Source organism: Crotalus tigris, unplaced genomic scaffold, assembly GCF_016545835.1.
Source record: "Crotalus tigris isolate CLP2741 ecotype Arizona unplaced genomic scaffold, ASM1654583v1 scf7180000020820.259583, whole genome shotgun sequence".
Classification (NCBI taxonomy): domain Eukaryota; kingdom Metazoa; phylum Chordata; class Lepidosauria; order Squamata; family Viperidae; genus Crotalus; species Crotalus tigris.
Window position 1 is genome coordinate 189,496 of NW_024098198.1, and position 19,796 is coordinate 209,291.

Sequence of the window (19,796 nt, forward strand, 5' to 3'; positions counted from 1 at the left end):
CTTTTTTTTAAAACAAAACAAAACACAACGAATGCTTTCTTATCCTTTGCAGTCTGTGCCCGTTAACCCGACTCCCTCCCCCCCCCCCGAGGAGTCCTCACTGGTAAGCAAGGGCCAGCCCAGAGCCAAGGGGAAGTCGCCGGATCTTGCTGAGTCGGCATCTGGGCCACCTCACCTCAGCCGCCGCCGCCGCCGCAGCAGCAGCAGTTGTGTGTTTGTTTATTTATTTATCTCTCGGTGCGAGGAGGCAAAGTGTGGCAGGAGCCGCAGTGCAACAGCAGCCGCAGCCACCGCTGCGGAGGGCGCCATCCGGCAAGAAAAGTCCAAGAGGGCGAAGACTGGCGCAGCTCCCTCTCCTAGCCTACCTCTATCCCCCCACTCACTCACCCACCCACCCACCCACACGTGCGCGGAGGCCCGGGCTTTCCTCCTGCCTTTGTGGAGCCAGTCCGACTTGCCTGGTTCCCCCCCACCCCACCCCCCCACCGTCTCCTGCCCAATGACTAGCTCCCTTCCCTATTTCCCTTCCTTTCTTCAGCCCGGACTCCCTCCGGCCCAGCCCCTTCCCCGCTTTCTCTCTCTTGACTTTCCGTTCTTCATCCCTGCCGTCTCCCAACCCTGGAGCTGTCCACTTCAGCACCTTCCGCAGCGACGCGTTAACTCTGCCCCGGGAGCTGTCCACTTCAGCACCTTCCGCAGCGACGCGTTAACTCTGCCCCGGGAGCTGTCCACTTCACACCTTCCACAGCGACGCGTTAACTCTGCCCCGGGAGCTGTCCACTTCAGCACCTTCCGTACAGATGGTCTAACTCTGCCTTGGGAGCTGTCCACTTCAGCACCCTCCGTACAGATGGTCTAACTCTGCCCCTGGGAGCTGTCCACTTCAGCACTCTCCGTAGCGATGGTCTAACTCTGCAGGGGACCCACGGCTCTCTCTGAAGTCCTCCTCCCTCCATTGCTCGCTGGCCGGCTCCGGGGGCTGGGGGACTTCTCTTGTCTCCTGCCTCCGGCCCTAACTCTCCTTCTCCCACCATGACTGTCATGGCTGGGGACAACCCGGACGAAACCTTGGCTTTGCCAGGCCACCCTCAGGACAGCTATCGGCCTGGGTCTCACGAGGACCACGAGTGCTGTGAGCGGGTGGTGATTAACATTGCTGGCCTGAGGTTTGAGACGCAGCTGAAAACCCTGGCTCAGTTCCCCAACACTTTACTGGGGAACCCCAAGAAACGCATGAGGTACTTTGACCCACTGAGGAACGAGTATTTCTTTGACCGGAATCGGCCAAGCTTCGATGCCATCCTCTATTACTATCAGTCTGGGGGAAGGCTTCGCCGGCCGGTCAACGTCCCTCTGGACATGTTCTCCGAGGAGATCAAGTTTTACGAGCTGGGGGAAGAGGCCATGGAAAAATTCCGGGAGGATGAAGGTTTCATTAAAGAGGAAGAGCGACCCCTCCCTGAGAAAGAATATCAAAGGCAGCTTTGGCTGCTCTTCGAATACCCCGAAAGCTCTGGGCCGGCCCGGGTGATCGCCATCGTCTCCGTCATGGTGATCTTAATCTCCATCGTCATCTTTTGCCTGGAAACCCTGCCAGTCTTAAAGGACCAGGAGAAGGACTTTGAGCTCCACAAGCGTATGGACAACTCCACCGTCTTTCGCAAACCCAACATCTTCACGGACCCCTTCTTCGTGGTGGAAACTCTATGCATCATCTGGTTTTCCTTCGAGTTGGTGGTGCGCTTCATCGCCTGCCCAAGCAAGGCCGAGTTCTTCAAGAACATCATGAATTTCATAGACATAGTGGCCATTATCCCTTACTTCATCACTCTGGGCACAGAGATGGCGGAGCGGAAGGGCCCCCCCAAAGGAGAACAGGCCACTTCTCTGGCCATCCTGAGGGTCATCCGATTGGTAAGAGTCTTTCGCATCTTCAAACTCTCCAGGCACTCCAAAGGCCTCCAGATTCTGGGACAGACCCTCAAGGCGAGCATGAGGGAGTTAGGCTTGCTAATCTTTTTCCTTTTCATTGGGGTGATTTTGTTCTCCAGCGCAGTGTACTTTGCTGAAGCTGAGGAAAATGGGACTTCTTTTGAGAGCATCCCCGAAGCTTTCTGGTGGGCAGTGATATCCATGACCACCGTAGGATATGGTGACATGTACCCTGTGACAATTGGAGGCAAAATCGTGGGCTCCTTGTGTGCCATTGCTGGTGTGCTGACAATTGCCCTGCCTGTACCTGTCATTGTGTCCAACTTCAACTACTTCTACCACCGAGAAACAGAAGGGGAAGAACAGGCTCAATTGCTTAAAGTTAGCTCTCCTAACTTAGCCTCTGACTCAAACCTGAGTCGCCGTAGCTCCTCCAGCATCAACAAGTCTGAGTATATGGAAATTCAGGAGGATGTGAATAATAGCCTAGACAATTTTAGGGACGCCACTCTCAGAACTGGCAACTACACCTTAACCAATCAGAACTGTGTCAATAAAACCAAGCTGCTTACCGATGTTTAGGCCATGTAGGGAAGGGGGAGGGGAACCCCCCCCACACACACCTTGGTAGCTTGGAAATGTTAAAGGGATGATTGCCCCCCCCTCTTTGTAGATGCTTGATGAATATGCCTTTGAATGCTTGACCTCGGCTGCGTTGCAAATTTTGCTCAGCGCCCTCAAGAAGCGTTCAGGATCCCATGAATGAGAGTCACAATTTTGGGGTTGTGTTTTATTTTGGGTGTGGGGGGGGGGGAGGATGGAAGAGGATTTCCTTTTCAAAAGTTATTTTCCAGTGGGTATGAATAGTTAATGATCATCCATCGGACTAGTCTAGTTAGAAATAAGTACGATATGCTTCTAGCCCTAGAATCCTTTGCTTTACTTCTTCTTCTTTTTTTTTTTTTTTGGTTCGTTCACTTTGATTTTTAACAATCCCCCCCGGAGAGGACTTTTAACAAATATGCATGGAATACAGGAAAAGTTTCTATTTAAGACGAAAACAGCAACAACAACAACAACAACAAAACCCTGCACAATGCATCCCAAAACACGCATCCAATACTCTTTTGAGCAGTAAAATAATGGGCAGTAAATAGTTGCCTTAGGAGGATCGACTTAATCTAGTTCCTTGGCAAAAGGTTTTGTAGGTCTGGTGTACGGATCTACGCACAGCACTTTACAAAAAAATATGCCAGGTCATTCTGGGTTTGCGGGACACCCTTTTGAGGGATCCTTCTCCCAGGGCTTGGGGTTTTTTGGGGGGGGGTACAAAATATCTGCAGTGCTGCTAAGGGGTCTTCAAGGGGCCAAAGAGCCCCTCTTCTCCAGAACTGGATGCAAATGTTTGTAGCTTCTCTCTAGCAAGACAGCACAATAGAATTTAATAGAAGCATGTGGACTTTGATACTTCTCTGTTTTATAACTAACTGCATGCCTTGGCCCATTACCTCAGAAATTAAGGAATAGGCTTTTGTTTCGACCCACCTCCTTTTAAGATAGGCCTGTCTTTCTTTCTTTCTTTCTTTTTGGTTTCAATTTGCATTCACCAAAAGTGCACTCCTTTTTTTTTAATTTACGAAGTATCTAATTAGTAACCGAAAAGTACTGTTATCTAAGTGCATATGTTAGTCAACTGGGTATAACAACTTTTGGAGAATCAAAGCATGTTAAAATATTCCGCATTATGGCCTCTTTGACGAAAGGCACAGCTCCAATTAATTAATGCATGAGTTTGGTAAAACAAAAACAACAACAACAACAAAAAAAAGAGAAAAATTTCTTTCCGTTTGTTTGTTTAATCGCTTTATCGGGACCGAAGGGCCGGGAAGCTCTCATTACATAGTCTCAATTATTTTCCTGTGTTTTACTCAGGGAATTTAGTTGGCTTCTGCCGGGGCCTGGCTGGAAAGGAACCGACTCCAGCCCTTAAAGGGAAAAAAAAAAAAAAAAAAACTACGGAAATTTAAAGGTCAGTTTATATACATAGCAATGCCTAAATGAGTCTGTAAATCAGGAAACAACACGCAACAACAACAAAAAAAGGTGCAGAAGCATGCCTTTTGGTGCATTCTTACAATGTAAAATAATAATAATAACAATAATAATAATAAAAAAAATGTATTTATTATATGCATTCAACTTGCAGCCCAGTTCTTTCACAGCTGTTGCTGGATGGGGAGAGACTTTGGGGTGGGGGCTCCCTAAAGACGCAACCAACTGATTGGAGGGAGTTGCTTAGTGCCTTTATCCTCACACCCGCTGAACTGCTGGAAGTGCCTGGCGGAAGAATTCTGATCTCAAGAGGCAAGGCTGGGCCAGCGTGAAGTTGGCCACCCCGCCTTGCCCAGTGTGAGCACCCCAGACAGAGAGAGAGAGAGAGCTTTGGGGGGAAAGCAAAAAGGAAGTGGGAGAGCAGGACTATCAACCCTCATTCACCTTCAGCGTTCTTCTGAGTTCTTCTTTCCAAGACAGCATGACTTTGCAACTTGGCTTTACCTTTGCCAAGTAAGTTGTAATCATTTTTCTACACAACTCAGCTTTTCTCCAGCCCCACTTCTAGAGATTTTGCTGTTTCCCTCATCTAGTCTTCCTTCCTTCCTTCCTTCCTTCCTTCCTTCCTTCCTTCCTTCCTTCCTTCCTTCCTTCCTTCCTTCCTTCCTTCTTCCTTTCTTTCTTTTTCTTTTCTTTTTTCCTTTCTTTCTCTTTTCTTTTTTCCTTTCTCCTTCCTTCCTTCCTTCCTTCCTTCCTTCCTTCCTTCCTTCCTTCCTTCTTTCTTCCTTTCTCATTTCTTTCTTTCTCTTCTTTTCTTTATTTCCTTTCTTTTTTTCTTTCTTTCTTCTTTCCTTCCTTCTTTCTCATTTCTTTCTTTCTTATTTCTTTCTTTCTTTCCTTTCTTCTTTCCTTTCTTTCTTTCTTCTTTCTTTTTACTTTCCTTTCTTTCTTTCTTTCTTTCTTTCTTTCTTCTTCCTTCCTTCCTTCTTCCTTCCTTTCTCATTTCTTTCTTTCTTCTTTTCTTTCTTTCTTTCTTTCTTTCTTTCTTTCTTTCTTCTTTCTTTCTTTTTTCTTCCTTCCTTCCTTCTTTCCTTCCTTTCTCATTTCTTTCTTTCTTTCTCCTCTTCTTTTTTCCTTTCTTCTTTCCTTTCTTTCTTTCTTCTTTCTTTCTTTCCTTTCTTTCTTTTTTTCTTTCCTTTCTTTCTTTTTTCCCTTTCTTTCTTTCTTTCTTTCTTTCTTTCTTTCTTTCTTTCTTCTTTCTTCCTTCCTTCTTCCTTCCTTTCTCATTTCTTTCTTTCTTTCTTTCTTTCTTTCTTTCTTTCTTTCTTTTCTTTCTTTCTTTTTTTGTCTGTGGTGTGTGCATTTGTGCACCTGCATTGAGAGTTGTCATCCTTCCTTGGCAGCCTGTCACCATGTAAAGGATGGACTTTTCTAGCCTCCCTGCAGGAAGCCAGAAGAGATGGCAGCATTGCAAACACCAGGCTAGAAATTCCCAGCCAACTGCCCCATCATTTCCACCCTCTTTCAAACTGTGGTTAAGTCGAGGGTTACGTGTACTTTATCACTTTTTTTTTTTTGGTCATCAAGTTTTTGACACCTTGCTAGGCGACTGGTGGTCCTCGGATATTGCCATATCCTAAAAGTGGTACAATGGGTGAAAAGGTTGCAAAGCCCTGGTCTACACCTGCATTTATCTGCTCCTGTACCAATCCTTACTCTGCATGTTGAAGAGAGAGCGCTGCATGCGGTGGTTTTGGGTTATTTGCTTTCGGCTGCATGCGGTGGTTTTGGGTTATTTGCTTTCGGCAAGGATGAGACGATCTTTAGGGCTTGCTGTAGCTTGGGGGGGGGGAAATATAAGCCTTGCTTCCTCATGTATAATTCACAGCAAAGGAATGAGGTAAATATGGAATAAGGCCAATAACCTCATATCGCGTAGGCATCCGTCATGTATTACATCTAGCAAAGTTCTTCCTTTCTGCTAAACACTTGGCTTTGCACTACACTGTACCGACATGTCTTTGTAGACCTGAAGGTACGTCGGACTGTTAACTGAGTCTTCCCAAATTTCTTTCCGGGGGAGTGGGTGGGTTGGTGTGTGTGTGTGTGTGTCTTAATTTTCTTTTCAGCCATAGATTAAGGAACAGGTGTCCTTAGATGGGAGATTGTCCATGTGAGGATGGGCTCCAGATGGGGGAGGACCAGCGAGAGTAGAGTTAGAACTCATGTCTCAATGAGGTCCAAGTGATTGGAGGAATCCTATGTGGATCTAAAGCAGGGGTCTTCAAACTTGGCCCTTTTATGACTTGTGGGCTTCCGGAACTGGAATTCTGGGAGTTGAAGTCCACAAGTCATAAAACGGCCAAGTTTGAAGACCCCTTGATCTAAAGTTTCCCATGGTGCAAAAACATGAAACATCGATGCTAGGATTCATCTGGTGGTTCAGAGATACCAACCAAACATTCAAGATCCTAAGTGTTCATGTTCTAAGCACCTTTAGCATGGCCCTTGCAGACCTCAGAAGTACGTTACCGAATTATTACTTTCAATATGACTTTACTTTCAAGAAAAAAGGTAAATATTGGGCAGGAGAAGAGAAATATTAAACCCGTTTAATGTTAGTGAGATTTCAATCTAAATGAGAGAAAGTGGAAGGGCATTCTTGTCCTTGCCCCGTTGCCTGCAATTTGAAAACTAAGTTGAAAACTGAAACTTAAGTCCATCCAAACGTTGGCTTGGGAACCATGACCCTTTCTTGAGGTTGGAGGTCAACAAGATACTCCCTTCAGTACCTCATTTCTTTTAAGAGGGGCAATATTTTCAAGGGCTTGGAGAATGGAAGCTTCAGACCCTTTCAGAAGCTTCTCTAGACAGAAGATGATTTGTTGAAGTTGGAGAACGGAAGTCCTGGAAGGGAAAGTTGAGAGAAGATGAAGTTATGAAGTTGCTTGTTGTTGTCTTGGAGAGCTAGGTTTAGTTCTCGCTGAGGAGAGAGAGAGAGAGAGAGAGAGAGAGAGAGAGAGAGAGAGAGAGAGAGAGACAGAGACAGAGAGAGAGAGAGAGACAGAGAGAGAGAGAGACAGAGAGAGCTAAGCTGGGAGTCAACTAGACTGAGAGTGAGGACGTATCTGAATGAGGGATCCCCAACGTCCCTCCACCTGGAAAATTACTATATCGGGGAGAAGGGCTTTGAGCAAACTGAAGGGGTTACCCTGTTACCCCCAAGAGAGGATTTACAATGTCAAGAGAGCATTCAGTTATACAATTACTTTTATCTGCTGCTCTGTGGGACATCCGATCTGCTGTTTATCTGGAGTAGACCAATGTCTGGCTTCACTAGTTGTTGAAGGTATTCTGTAGGACATGTTGGGCCCAAAGAAGTGGTATAGTTCTGCCGAATTAGAATAATGCTAGCTTCTAAGAATGTTTGTTGGTAGTTGGGGACCCATCTGGTCAGTTGACCTCATGGTTGACCCCTCAGTCTACCTGGGCCACATTTGGAGTGGGGAAGGCCAGCATGGATGTTCTGCTCCTGATTTGGCCCATCCAAGGACAGAAGGGAAAATGAGAGACTCAGGAGACATTCTTCTTCTTCTTCCCTCTCCTTCTCTCTCTACCTCTCCTCCTTCTCCTTCTCCTTCTCTCCTCCTCCTCCCCTTCTTCTTCTTCTTCTTCTTCTTCTTCTTCTTCTTCTTCTTCTTCTTCTTCTTCTTCTTCTTCTTCTTCTTCTTCTTCTTCTTCTTCTTCTTCTTCTTCTTCTTCTTCTCCTCCTCCTCCTCCTCCTCCTCCTCCTCCTCCTCCCCCTTCTTCTCCTTCTCCTTCTCCTTCTCCTCCTCCTCCTCCTCCTCCTCCTCCTCCTCCTCCTCCTCCTCCTCCTCCTCCTTCTTCTTCTTCTTCTTCTTCTTCTTCTTCTTCTTCTTCTTCTTCTTCTTCTTTCCTCCTCCTCCTCCTCCTCCTCCTCCTCCCCCTCCCCCTCCCCTTCCCTTATTAATGCATTTAAATATAACATACAATCACAACAAAAATAAAGCAAGCTGATGGACTTTTTCCTAACCATATTATTTGACATACCAAACTGGGACCTTCCCCAACCACATGTTATATTTAAGACAGTTGTTCCTATATTCATGTATAATTTCAAGAAAGGTTTTTGGTGTTTTTTTGAAATGGCACAAACTCACTTTTAGGAAATGGAACTTTGATTCTGCATTTTCCACAGTAATTTTTTGAACTCCTTCATACAAATCAGAAGCTCGTTTGAAATTAAATGATTTCTTAAGCTTGACTTTTAGTTTTGTGCTCCATTGAAATGGGCAGCGGTCTTGTTGTTATTTTTATTAGTATTATTAATATAATATTAATAATATAATAATTTTCCATTTTCAGAGTGGATGATTGATGGCTGGAGGAGTAAAGGTATTAATCGGAATTAATCACCACCTTTATGAAATATATATATGGGAAGTTTTTCAGACAGACCGGTCTGATTGATTACACCTTGACATTTTTAACTGCTACACTGCAGTTATACTTTTTACAATCTCTTTTGCCCTGCAGCCCCCCAACTAGGGGCGTTAAGCAGGCTCAAGTCGCAACTGCGAAACATTTACATATCCAAATTTCTTTTTCTGACAAAGAGTTAAAGAATTAAATTGGGAGACTAAGATGGCCATTTCGAGCTCATTCTGCTCTCTTCAGTTAGCCACACCCATAAAGGGTGTGGCTAACTGAAGAGAGCAGAATGAGCTCGAAATGGCCATCTTAGTCTCCCAATTTAATTCTTTAACTCTTTGTCAGAAAAAGAAATTTATATACATATATATATATATATATATATATATATATATGCTGGAAAATCTGCATATATATATATGCATCTGCATATATATATAAAAAAACTGTTTCTCTTTCTTTGCAATGCTGAACGGTATATCAATACATCCAAAAGCATGTATGATCAGAAAAGAGTCATATCTTGCATGTGTTCAATTTGGGATTTTTATTTTAATTTATCAGGAGATGTGTTGATTAGCTTTCCTGATTTCTCCAGCCATGATCTATCTAATTTACAATTTTTGAGCGTTTCCTGCTATTCTTTGAGGAAATATTTCACTTTGGTTAAGTGTCTCCAGGACATTTCTATAATATCAAATGTATATTTTGCTTTTTACACCAAGGTTAAAAAGAGGATATTTTTAAGGACTAATTTCAGACACACACATACACACAATATTTGAATTTGTTTTTCCCTTCTGGGTTATGATAAGACATTTCCCCTCCCCTGGTACATTAGCTTGCACATAATGCTGTGTGTAGGAATGTACATGGTTACTACTCAGAGTTCAGTTTAATGAGTCAGTATTAATTTGAAAGGTTTCTCAAAACAGTGATTATCTGACAAATGTACCATCAGGACAACAAAGCAAATGGGTATTTTGATTTCCATGATGTGCAAATTGTTTCGACTTTGGGTCAAGAATGTACCTCATGATCACATTATCATTGATTTGAGTTAACCATGACTGAACTGGTTTGGTTTAGGTTTATCTGCTTCTGTTACTTTTACCTTCTGTTCATACTTGGCATCGATTAAAGATAATTTTTAAGCTTATTCTTATACTCACAGGAAAATGGTGGTTTGTTTATTGTGTGGAGTCTGGTTTTATTCTTGTCTTCTCCAAGATGTTTCAATTGGGAGGATTTGGGAGTTTTGATGGCTTTCGAGAAAGAGGGCTAAAATAACCGGTTTAATTTTGGACCGTTTAGACCAGGGTAGGCAACCTTGGCTCTTTTATGACTCGTGGACTTCAACTCCCAGAATTCCTGAGCCAGCCATGCTGAGCAAAAAGGGAGAGCTGAGCCATGCTGGCTCAGGAATTCTGGAAGTTGAAGTCCATGAGTCATAAAAAGAGCCAAGGTTGCCTATCCCTGGTTTAGACCTCAAAAACAAACAAACAAACAAACAAAAAACAACAACAGGGATTAGATGGGATCTGGGAGGAGAAGGGGGGAAAAAAGGTGGAAAACAGCTGTGGAAAATTTATTCGATTAGTCATCTTTTTTTGCAAGGGGATCTTGCAGGTTTGAGTTTTATGGCGATAGCTGCCTTGGGCAGTCGGCTGTTACTTGTAGTAGATGATGAACGGTTGAGTGCACTGTGTTAAGATGAAGAAAAACACGACCTGCTTGCATCCTCTAGGAGAAGAGCAGGCAGAGCTGGTGGGGGCAGAGTTAAGCATGTCATCAGCTTAGCATCGTAACATTGCCACACAGGGTCCGAATCTGTCATGACTCTGTCGGAGCCTGAATCTGCGAAGGAAAATGAGCTGGAACTGGAGCGGAGGGAGGTTGAGGGAGAGGTGTCTGTGGATTCAGAGGACTGTGGGGAGAGCAGGCCGAGGCAGGCCAGGGCCCTTCAGGATTGGAACAGGAGGAACAGGAGAGGCAGAGTTCAGGCAATGAGCAAGGGCCACCCCCTCCTGATCCCAGAGCACGGATAATGGAGACAAGGAGGGAACAACGCAGGCAGGCTCAACTACTCAGGAGGAGAGCATCCCACCCCTTTCCATAAGACACACCTGGAGACAGACTTAAGGAGACAGACTTAAGACAGACTTAAGTGTTAAGGAGACAGACTTAAAACAGACGCTGTGGGGAGGGGCATTTGTCGGGAACACTGAATTCTTGAAGTTTTGTGTGCCATTGCTGATCTTGGAGACAACTCTCTGATCTCTTGTTCTGTGTTGTGATTTCTGCCTGGAAACCCTGAAACTCTGACCATTGGACTGGCTGACAAACTTGATTTGGTGCTCAAAGACCTCGGATTGAATTTTGGCTTCTCTTCTGAAACTGCTCAGGCAAGCTTGTGTTTCCGCAAACTGGTTAGATTTTGGACATACTGTACCGTTTCCTTCCTTGTTATCTGCGTGGCCTTGAGTAAATTACTCTTCTAATCTAGCTGTGTGTGAGTCAAAACCTAAAGGAGGACGGGTTGTTCCATACACACACTTTCCCTACCTGAAGAGTTAAAAACTTGTGAAACTACTTGCAGCTAGAGGCTGCTGAAGGTGTGTGTGTGTGTCTTACTTTGTTCTGGGGCTTGCCAGAAACGTGGGAGCATTTGGGGAAAATTTGGAGCAATTCAAGGGCAGTTTGAATTGCCAGCTGACTGCATTGCCTCAGTGCTGTGCCCTGGGTTATCACAGAATCCAACCCCTCTTGAATTCCATTGAATTCCCTGAACTGGTGCCAATTTACTACTGAACTTTAGTTGGGACTAGATTCTTGTGTAGAGGCTGAATCCTTTCTGAATTGTGACTTGACACGGTCCTGATCCTTTGTGCCCGACAATTCCTAACCTCGTGGTCTTTATCCATATGATTATCACGGAAAAATAATTTGTAAAGTCCGGCCTGGGTTATTTGGGAGCTATCTCCATGTGAAGAATCAGGACCACACCATTACCAGTGGTGGGATTCAGCCATTTGCACCGGTTCGGTAGAATGGGTAGCTAAGTTTTTGTTTACTTCAGCAAACCAGCTGATAGCTTAGCCCTTTTTCGCAAGGCTCATAACAGAACGCCGGAAATGCATGGATGCCACTTCTGGAAGGCCTCCCAGGCCCAGAACAGACCACCGGAAGTGGCATCCATGCAGAGAACCAGTTGTTCAGGTATTTGAATCCCACTGCTGACCATTACGTTCCAGTTAGGCTGATCTATTTGCTCATGCCAAGACACCAGAATGTAGTCAACTAATGTCATCGCTAAATTTGCCCTACATAAGACAGAACAGAATCGAAGAGGGGCGGGAGATGGTTGTGGGAACATAATGACTCATCTGATTCTTCTCTTGACTCCTTCCCCAGCTCTGCCTCCCCTTCTGCTACAATCTGGTGGCTACATCCAAAAAATACCTCTTGCTATTCTTTAGGAACTGGTTGTCCACCACTTCTGGAGAGTAAAATGGATGGCATCACTTTTCATCCAAATGTGCAGTGGTTTTGGCCTGAAGTCCCCTGGAGTGTTGAGTTCTTTTTTTGGTTCGAGTGTAGGATAACCCCGGCTATTCTTTGGCTCATGCAGGAGGGCAGTTGAAATGCTCCATTCTGTCTATATTTGTGTTTGCTTCCCCGACAACTCTTCTCTTCCTTCATGGTAAAAAAACTGCAGAGAGTCGCAGTGAATCACACAGCGTGGGCCAGCCCTATAAGTTGCCCTTGAAAAGTTGAAATGCTAATTTTCGGGGAGTTTTTTTTTTTTATCGTAAAGAAGAAGAAAAAAAGATCTTCTGACATGTCAGCCTTTTTCAGAAGTTGCTGTCAATCGATGTGAGTTTGAGCGTGTGCTGTGTTGGCTGCCTAAAAATTAAACTGAAATGATTGTAGGGCGCAAAACAAAATCTCAGTGCGGATGTAGTAGTGCCTGGCTGAGGAATTCTGGGAGTTGAAGTCCATGAGTCATAAAAGGGCGGAGTTTGAAAACCCCTGACATAGACTCTCCTCCTCCTCAAGTAGTCCTTGACTTAACAATTGTTCGTTTCGTGACCGTTCGGAGTTACAACAGCACGGAAAACAGGGACTTGTGATTGGTTTTCACCCTTACGACCGTTGCAGCTTTCCCTGTGGTCATGTGATCAAAATTCAGACACTTGGCAACTGACTCATATTTATGATGGTTGCAGTGTCCCTGGGGGACCTTTTGCGACAAGTCAAGTCAATGGGGGAAGCCAGATACCCTTAACAACTGTGTCACTAACTTAATTTACAATTCATTTAACAGCTATGGCAAGACAGGTTGCAAAATGGGGCAAAACTTGCTTAGCAACTGTCTCACTTCGCCGCAGACATTTTGTGCTCAACTGTGGTTCTAAATAGAGGATGATCTGTCTTGGTCTTGAATGTCTCGCAAAGGTGATAGACAGAAATATGCTTGCGTAGCAACTGACGGTGGACGTTTAGTTTTATCACCTTTTAAAGTACTTCAGCCCTTAAATGAAATTTAACCAAGATGCCTATTTCCCCCCCCCCCCAATCTGAAGGATCTGCCCTCTTGTGAAGCACTAGCGGCAGAAATGTTGGGCTTGTAAATAAAGGATTACCTGCATTATTATGAGAAACAAATACCGTGTGTGCTACAGGAAGCTTTGTGTACAGAAACACATTTTACACACACAAGCCCCTCTTCACCTTTCATTAAGATCTGGGCAGTATTAGAGGGTGGAAATCTTCTCTTTCCCCTCAGCATCCAAGTAACCATCATTGTGGGTTTCTCTAAGATCTGGGCAGTATTAGAGGGGGAAATCTTCTCTTTCCCCTCAGCATCCAAGTAACCATCATTGTGGGTTTCTCTAAGATCTGGGCAGTATTAGAGGGGGGAAATTTTCTTTCCCCTCACCCTCCAAGTAACCATCATTGTGGGTTTCTCTAAGATCTGGGCAGTATTAGAGGGGGGAAATCTTCTCTTTCCCTCAGCCTCCAAGTAACCATCATTGTGGGTTTCTCTAAGATCTGGGCAGTATTAGAGGGGGAAATCTTCTCTTTCCCTCAGCCTCCAAGTAACCATCATTGTGGGTTTCTCTAAGATCTGGGCAGTATTAGAGGGGGAAAATCTTCTCTTTCCCCTCAGCATCCAAGTAACCATCATTGTGGGTTTCTCTAAGATCTGGGCAGTATCAGAGGGGGAAATCTTCTCTTTCCCCTCAGCCTCCAAGTAACCATCATTGTGGGCTTCTCAGTTAAGCAGGATCATCTCTGCCAGCCTCCTTCTTGCCCCCTCCTCTCATCTGGCCCTGCTAGAAAATGACAGACTGTCGGGGTGGCGTGACGGAATATTGCGGAATATGGTGTGACTTTTGTGGATAACTAGATCAGACTTTTCCCGCATATGGCAGAAGGATAGATCAGCAGGAACAATGCAGTCCCAGAATGGGGAATGTACTGACTTGTACTTGCTTAATAATAATTATACTTCAAGGCTGAATAACGTAAGAAATTGTTTCTTTAAAAAGAAAAGCGGAGGAGGAGGAGGAGGAGGAGGAGGAGGAGGAGGAGGAGGAGAAAGGGGAGGAAATGTAGGGGGAGGGAGAGGAAGAGGAGAAGGAGGAAGAGGAGGAGGAGGAGGAAGAGGAGAAGGAAGAGGAGGAAGGTGGGGAAGAGGAGGGGGAGGAAGAGGAGGAGAGAAGATGGAAGAGGAGGAGGAGGAGGAAGAGAAAGAAGAGGAGGAAGAGGAAGGGGAGAGAGAAGATGAGGAGAAGGAGGAGGAGCAGGAAGAGAAGGAAGGGAAGAGGTGGGGAGGAGGAGGAGAAGAAAGAGGAAGGTGGGGAAAGAAGAAGAGAAGGTGGAAGAGGACAAGGAAGACGAGGGGTGGAGGACTTAAAAGGTGGAGGAGGAGGAGGAGAAGGAAGGGAAGAGGTGGAGAGGAGGAGGAGAAGAAAGAGGAAGATGGGGAAAGAAGAAGAGAAGGTGGAAGAGGACAAGGAAGACGAGGGGTGGAGGACTTAAAGGTGGAGGAGGAGGAGGAGGAGAAGGTGGAAGAGGAGGAAAAAGTGGAAGAGGAGAGGGAGGAGGACGTAGAGAAGGTAGGAAAGGTGGACTAAGAGGAGGAGGAGGAGGAGGAGGAGGAGAAAACGTGTTTTCAATATATACATTCATTCATTAATTTCTAGCAGGCCCCCAGAAGGGAATTGGGGCACAAGGGGATTTCAAGAAATCCACGTAACTCCAGTTTTCACGTTGAACTTATGGAAGAGGAGCCCGTACGGTAGAGTTGGACTTGTTCAATGGTGGGCCTGTTTAAATTTTATCCCTAAAGTATCTTACAACGGTTTAAAGGAACGGCGTCTCATCATAATCGTCTTAAAAGCTTCTTAGACGTGTGCCAGGAGACCACAGCAAGACCAGGCCTATTTTTGTGATCGCTAAGTGAGGCCACGTGACCTTGAGGTTTTCATAGATGCTCAGAGATGCGTTTCACGGGCTTCTCACTTGCAAGCTTTGAGGTTTTGCTTCGGCGGATTGTACCGGGCTAATGTGCGAGCAACGTTCAGGCACTGGCCCTTCTCAACAACTGCGGTTCTCTCCTGTCCCTGGTTTTTCAGAATTGCTTCACATCATTCATAATTTCAGTGCTTTCCCATTGAGAATGTTTATATCTGTTTTTCTTTAAAATCATTTCTCCCCTGCCAGAATAATAAAACCACAGTATGTATTTGTTTCTCAGCAGGCCTGGGCCTCTGAAGCCTAGAACAGACTTCTAGAAGTGGCATCCATGTACTTCTGGTGGGCTGTTCTAGGCCTGGGAGGCCTCCTCTAGGCCTACAAGGCCTAGAACAGACCTCTGGAAGTGGCATCCATGCACTTCTGGTGGGCTGTTCTAGGCCTGGGAGGCCTCCTCCATTCCTCCGAGGCCTAGGACGGACTTCCGGAAGTGGCATCCACGCACTTCTGGTGGGCCGTTCTAAACCTGGGAGGCCTCCTCCAGGCTTCTAAGGCCTAGATTGGACTTCTGGAAGGCAGCGGTTCTCCGAATGCAGCAAAATGTAGCTACCGGTTCTGCTGAACCGGTGCTAACCGGCTGAATCCCCCCACTGGTTTTGTCCCATGTTCTTGCCACAGTTGTTAAGTGAATCATTGCAGTTGTTAAAATAGGAACACACTTGTGAAGTGATTCTGGCTTTGCTGGTCAAAAGGTCGCAAAAGGGGATCACACATGACCCCAGGACACTGCAACCGTCCTAAATATGAGTCATTCGCCAAGCATCTGAATTTTGACCAGGTGACTATGGGGAGGCTTGTAATGGTCATAAGGGTGAAAAACGGTCCTATGTCACATTTTTCAGTGCCATTGTAACTTTGAACGGTTATTCAACGAACTGTTGTAGGTCAAGCACTACCTGTATAAAATACAAACTGCATATATTGCAACATACAAAACTTAAATCCCTTTCTTCTACCAGCATAGCATAAAGGGCAGAATTATTCTTTATTTTGGATGAAGGACTCACTGGGACTTGTGTGTGGCTATGCAAAGGAGCAGAGTAGCTGGAAGCTTTTGAGGTGCCTTGATCTAGCCCAGAGGTTCCCAACCTGTGGGCCACTGCCCACTATCGGGCTGTGGCCTGCTGGCCAGCAGGCTGCAGAACAGGCTAACCAGGGCATGCACATGTGTGCGTGCGCTCACACTAGCATCCCTGCTGTGGCAAAAATGGGGCACTGCATGGCAAAAATGGGGCGCCATTGCTGTGGTGAAAACGGGACACTGTGCAGCAAAAATGGGGTGGTGGCAATGCCCGTATGACACTCACTAGCACCACCCCGTTTTTGCTGTGCAGTGACCTGTTTTTACCCCGTTTTCAAGGTGGTGCTAGCGAGTCTCATGCAGGCGCTGCCACTGCTGTTACCTTCCCACTGAAGTAGTACCAATTGATCTCGTTGCATTTGCATGCATTGAAACTGCTAGATGGGCAGGAGCTGAGGCAAGGAATGGGAGCTCACCCTGTCCTGCAGCACTTGGGACTTGAACCCTGACTCCCAGCTTTCCAGCTGACAAACTCAGCATCTTTAACCGCTGAGCCATCACGCTTCCATACTCTCCAAAATCTCCTACTCCTACTACCAGCTAATATTTCTCAGCTGTCGGCCTCTGCTTTCATTTCATGTAGTTTTCCTTTCACTCCTCAAATGATCGCTGAAGTCCAATATGTCCCGTTTTAGACATTCACATCCTTTTCAGATGCGTTTATCCTTCAGGCGTTTGATCGTGGTACGTGGTCCACCTTTTGCCTGAGTTAAATTATTAGAATCTTCCTTTCTGAAATCCAAGCTAAGGGTTGTCTTCTCCCTGCCTTTCCCGCTGAGTTGTGTTGATCTCTGTGATGACATGCTTGCTGTCTCCTAAGGCACCTGACAACTTCAGTCCATCAACTCAATTCCTCTCTGTTGGTCAGAAACAGCTCCGGGATAATTGACATTGAATTTCTCCTTTTAAACAATGGAAGGGTTTGGGAGGAACTGAATTGGATGGTTCATCCTTTTGGGAGGGCACAGATCTGCCAAAATCACTAGAGTGGCTTCTTTGTGAGAACTGGGTGAGCTGATTTAGAAATAAAATAAATAAACACAGGGTGAGTTATTTCCCTGTTTGGACTACGTGAATTGATTTCTTCATGCTCCTAGCCTGAGAAAATATCTACAGACCCCTGACATCCTGGACGTAATCTGTTTCAATTGCTCCCCTCAGGTGCAGCTATAGGGCATTGCATACCAAACCAACTACACACAAAGACAGTCCCTCTCCCGCCATTGTATCACTCTGCCGAACACCCAATTCCCACAGCATTGTCTTATACCTAAATGTATCCATGTAGTAGGGCTGTATTAATATTATCCTTCTCATCTTACCTACTATTTTCTCCTATTGGTATCTTACGGTTTATCACTTGTTGTTTATGTCTTATGATTGTAACTATGATTTATCATCTATGACTTAACACTTGGTTCTGCGTATGTACACTGAGAGCTTATGCACTGGAGACAAATCCCTAGTGCAGTGGTGGCGAACCTATGGCACGCGTGCCAGAGGTGGCATTCAGAGCCCTCTCTGTGGGTACGTGCATTGTCACCCCAGTCCCACCTTCCCCCGTGGCCCCCTCCTCCTCACCAGCAGCCCCCCTGGAGGAGAGTTGCCCCCGAGCGCGGTCCACGCAGAGCAGCACAGCCAAGGGCATGGCAGCCAGGCAGCGGAGACAAGACTCTGCGCTCACGCCCTGTCACATGCAGATGATGCTGCAGGGCATTGGCGGAGGGCGTGGCCTCCATGGCGCTGCTGAGCTGCTTGGGTGATCTGCGGTGGGCCATGGAGGTGGTGGTGGCCATGCGGGTGGGCGGGGTGCAGAGTGGGAGTGGGTGGGGAGGCAGGGGCGGGTTTTGGGCACTCGGTCTCTAAAAGGTTCGCCATCACTGCCCTAGTGTATCCAATCACATTTGGCAATAAAGGATATTCTATTCTATTCTATTCTATTCTATTCTATTCTATTCTATTCTATACTAGTCTAGTCTACTCTACTCTACTCTAGTCTACTCTTGTCTTCTCTACTCTACTCTATATTTCTTGTAATTGATAGTCTAGTCTAGTCTAGTCTATATTTCTATTCTATTCTATTATAATTTTCTATTCTATTCTATATTTCTATTCTATTCTATTCTATTCTATTCTATTCTATTCTATTCTATTCTATTCTATTCTATACTAGTCTAGTCTAGTCTAGTCTAGTCTAATCTAATCTAGTCTAATCTAGTCTAGTCTTCCATTCTATTCTATATTTTCTATTCTATTCTGTTCTGTTTTGTTCTGTTCCATTCCATTCTGTTTTATCGTCACCTTTCCCACTGTCATTCTTCATTTTTATCTACCGTTGCACTTTTTTCTTATTTTTAACTTTTTTTTTTATTTGTAACTGCCAGAGTTGTCAGGAATTGGCTGGCACATACACTTAATTCCTACTACTGCTATTAATGTAATAATGACTTCACTGTCCCCATTCTTTCCTTCTTTCTTTCTTTTTTGAATAAATAGATATGTTTATTAGAATTTTTCAATACAGTAAAACCCACCAGAAAGATAGAAAGTAAGAAAAGAGAAAAAAGGAAGGCAACGGTTAAAAATAAGGATACATACAATGATCAGTTTTCAGTTTTCTTTCTATTGAGTAATTATCATCTTCATCTTTTCCCTTCCCTCTTCATCCTTTTTTAAACCCCAAATCATCAATTCATTTTTTTCTCTCTTCTGAACAAAAAAGTCTTAGTTTTAGTCTTTCAGAAAAATCTTTGTCCCCCCCTCTGACTGAACGGGTTCAATTAAGTTCAGTTAATTTCATAATCCAATTTTTCTCCGTAGGCATTTCTTTTCCAACAGTTGGCATTCCATAATCTTGCCGCACTTAACATCTACCATATTTATTCCCCATATTTCTTTTCCAATTCTTGTCCTCAACTCAGTATAGAAACAATTCTGATTTCATCATGGTGTTAGTCTGGAATAATATTTGCTTTGTTGTATGAATTTGCCTCTTTCCTCCCCTCTTTTTTTTTTGCCTTCTTTTTTCACAAGTCCACCATGCACGATAATACATTCCCTCTCCTTTTTCACACTTCCAACACTGGTTTGAAGTGGCTTCGTATATTTTAGACAATTTAGCCAGTATCATATGCCATCGGCACGTCATGTAAAAGTTCTCTTTGACTTAGAGCACAATGTCAGTTTAACACCAGTTCCTCACATGTTCTCCCACGTGTTACATTTAGATTATCACCAACATTTGCAGCCTGTTTCACCCTGCTTCATCACCTCTTTCCATCACAACCAGATACTTTCCATATTCAGAAACATTAATCCCCCCCCCCACTGGTGGATGATTTATTTACATACCAAGTGGGCTGCACCTCCCTTTCTGTTGGGTGTGTTGCTTTTAAGCAAGTTCTACCTTTCAGTTCTAACCTTCCCCTGAAGTAGAAGACGGAGTGACTCCTGAGGTGGAGTCAAGAGAGGGATCAGCCTAGAATCCCTACGTAATCACAATCAAACTAAGTCCAGTCTGCCTTGAATTCCCTTGATTCTTAACTAACTCGAAGCAGGTGCTGGCGGTTAGTTGAGAAGATTCCTGCGTATAGGTGTTTTAACAACAAATCAGTTTAACGGGACCTTCGCATGTAGACCTGGTCTTTCATGCTTGACCTCGGCTTTGTGTCCATGATGCCTAACAGATCCTGTTTGTGTTCCCATGTTAACATTTCTAGTTTCTCCTATTTGTGTC

At 44.9% G+C, this 19,796-nt stretch overlaps 1 protein-coding gene across 1 annotated transcript; it reads left to right on the forward strand.

Annotated features, from left to right (window-relative positions):
- The first annotated feature begins 492 nt into the window (after window positions 1-492).
- LOC120319564 (potassium voltage-gated channel subfamily A member 1) lies at window positions 493-4,109 on the forward strand. Its single transcript, XM_039368547.1, has one exon. The coding sequence runs from the start codon at window positions 1,033-1,035 to the stop codon at window positions 2,512-2,514; it is 1,482 nt and encodes a 493-aa protein (XP_039224481.1). The 5' UTR covers window positions 493-1,032; the 3' UTR covers window positions 2,515-4,109.
- Window positions 4,110-19,796: the final 15,687 nt, after the last annotated feature.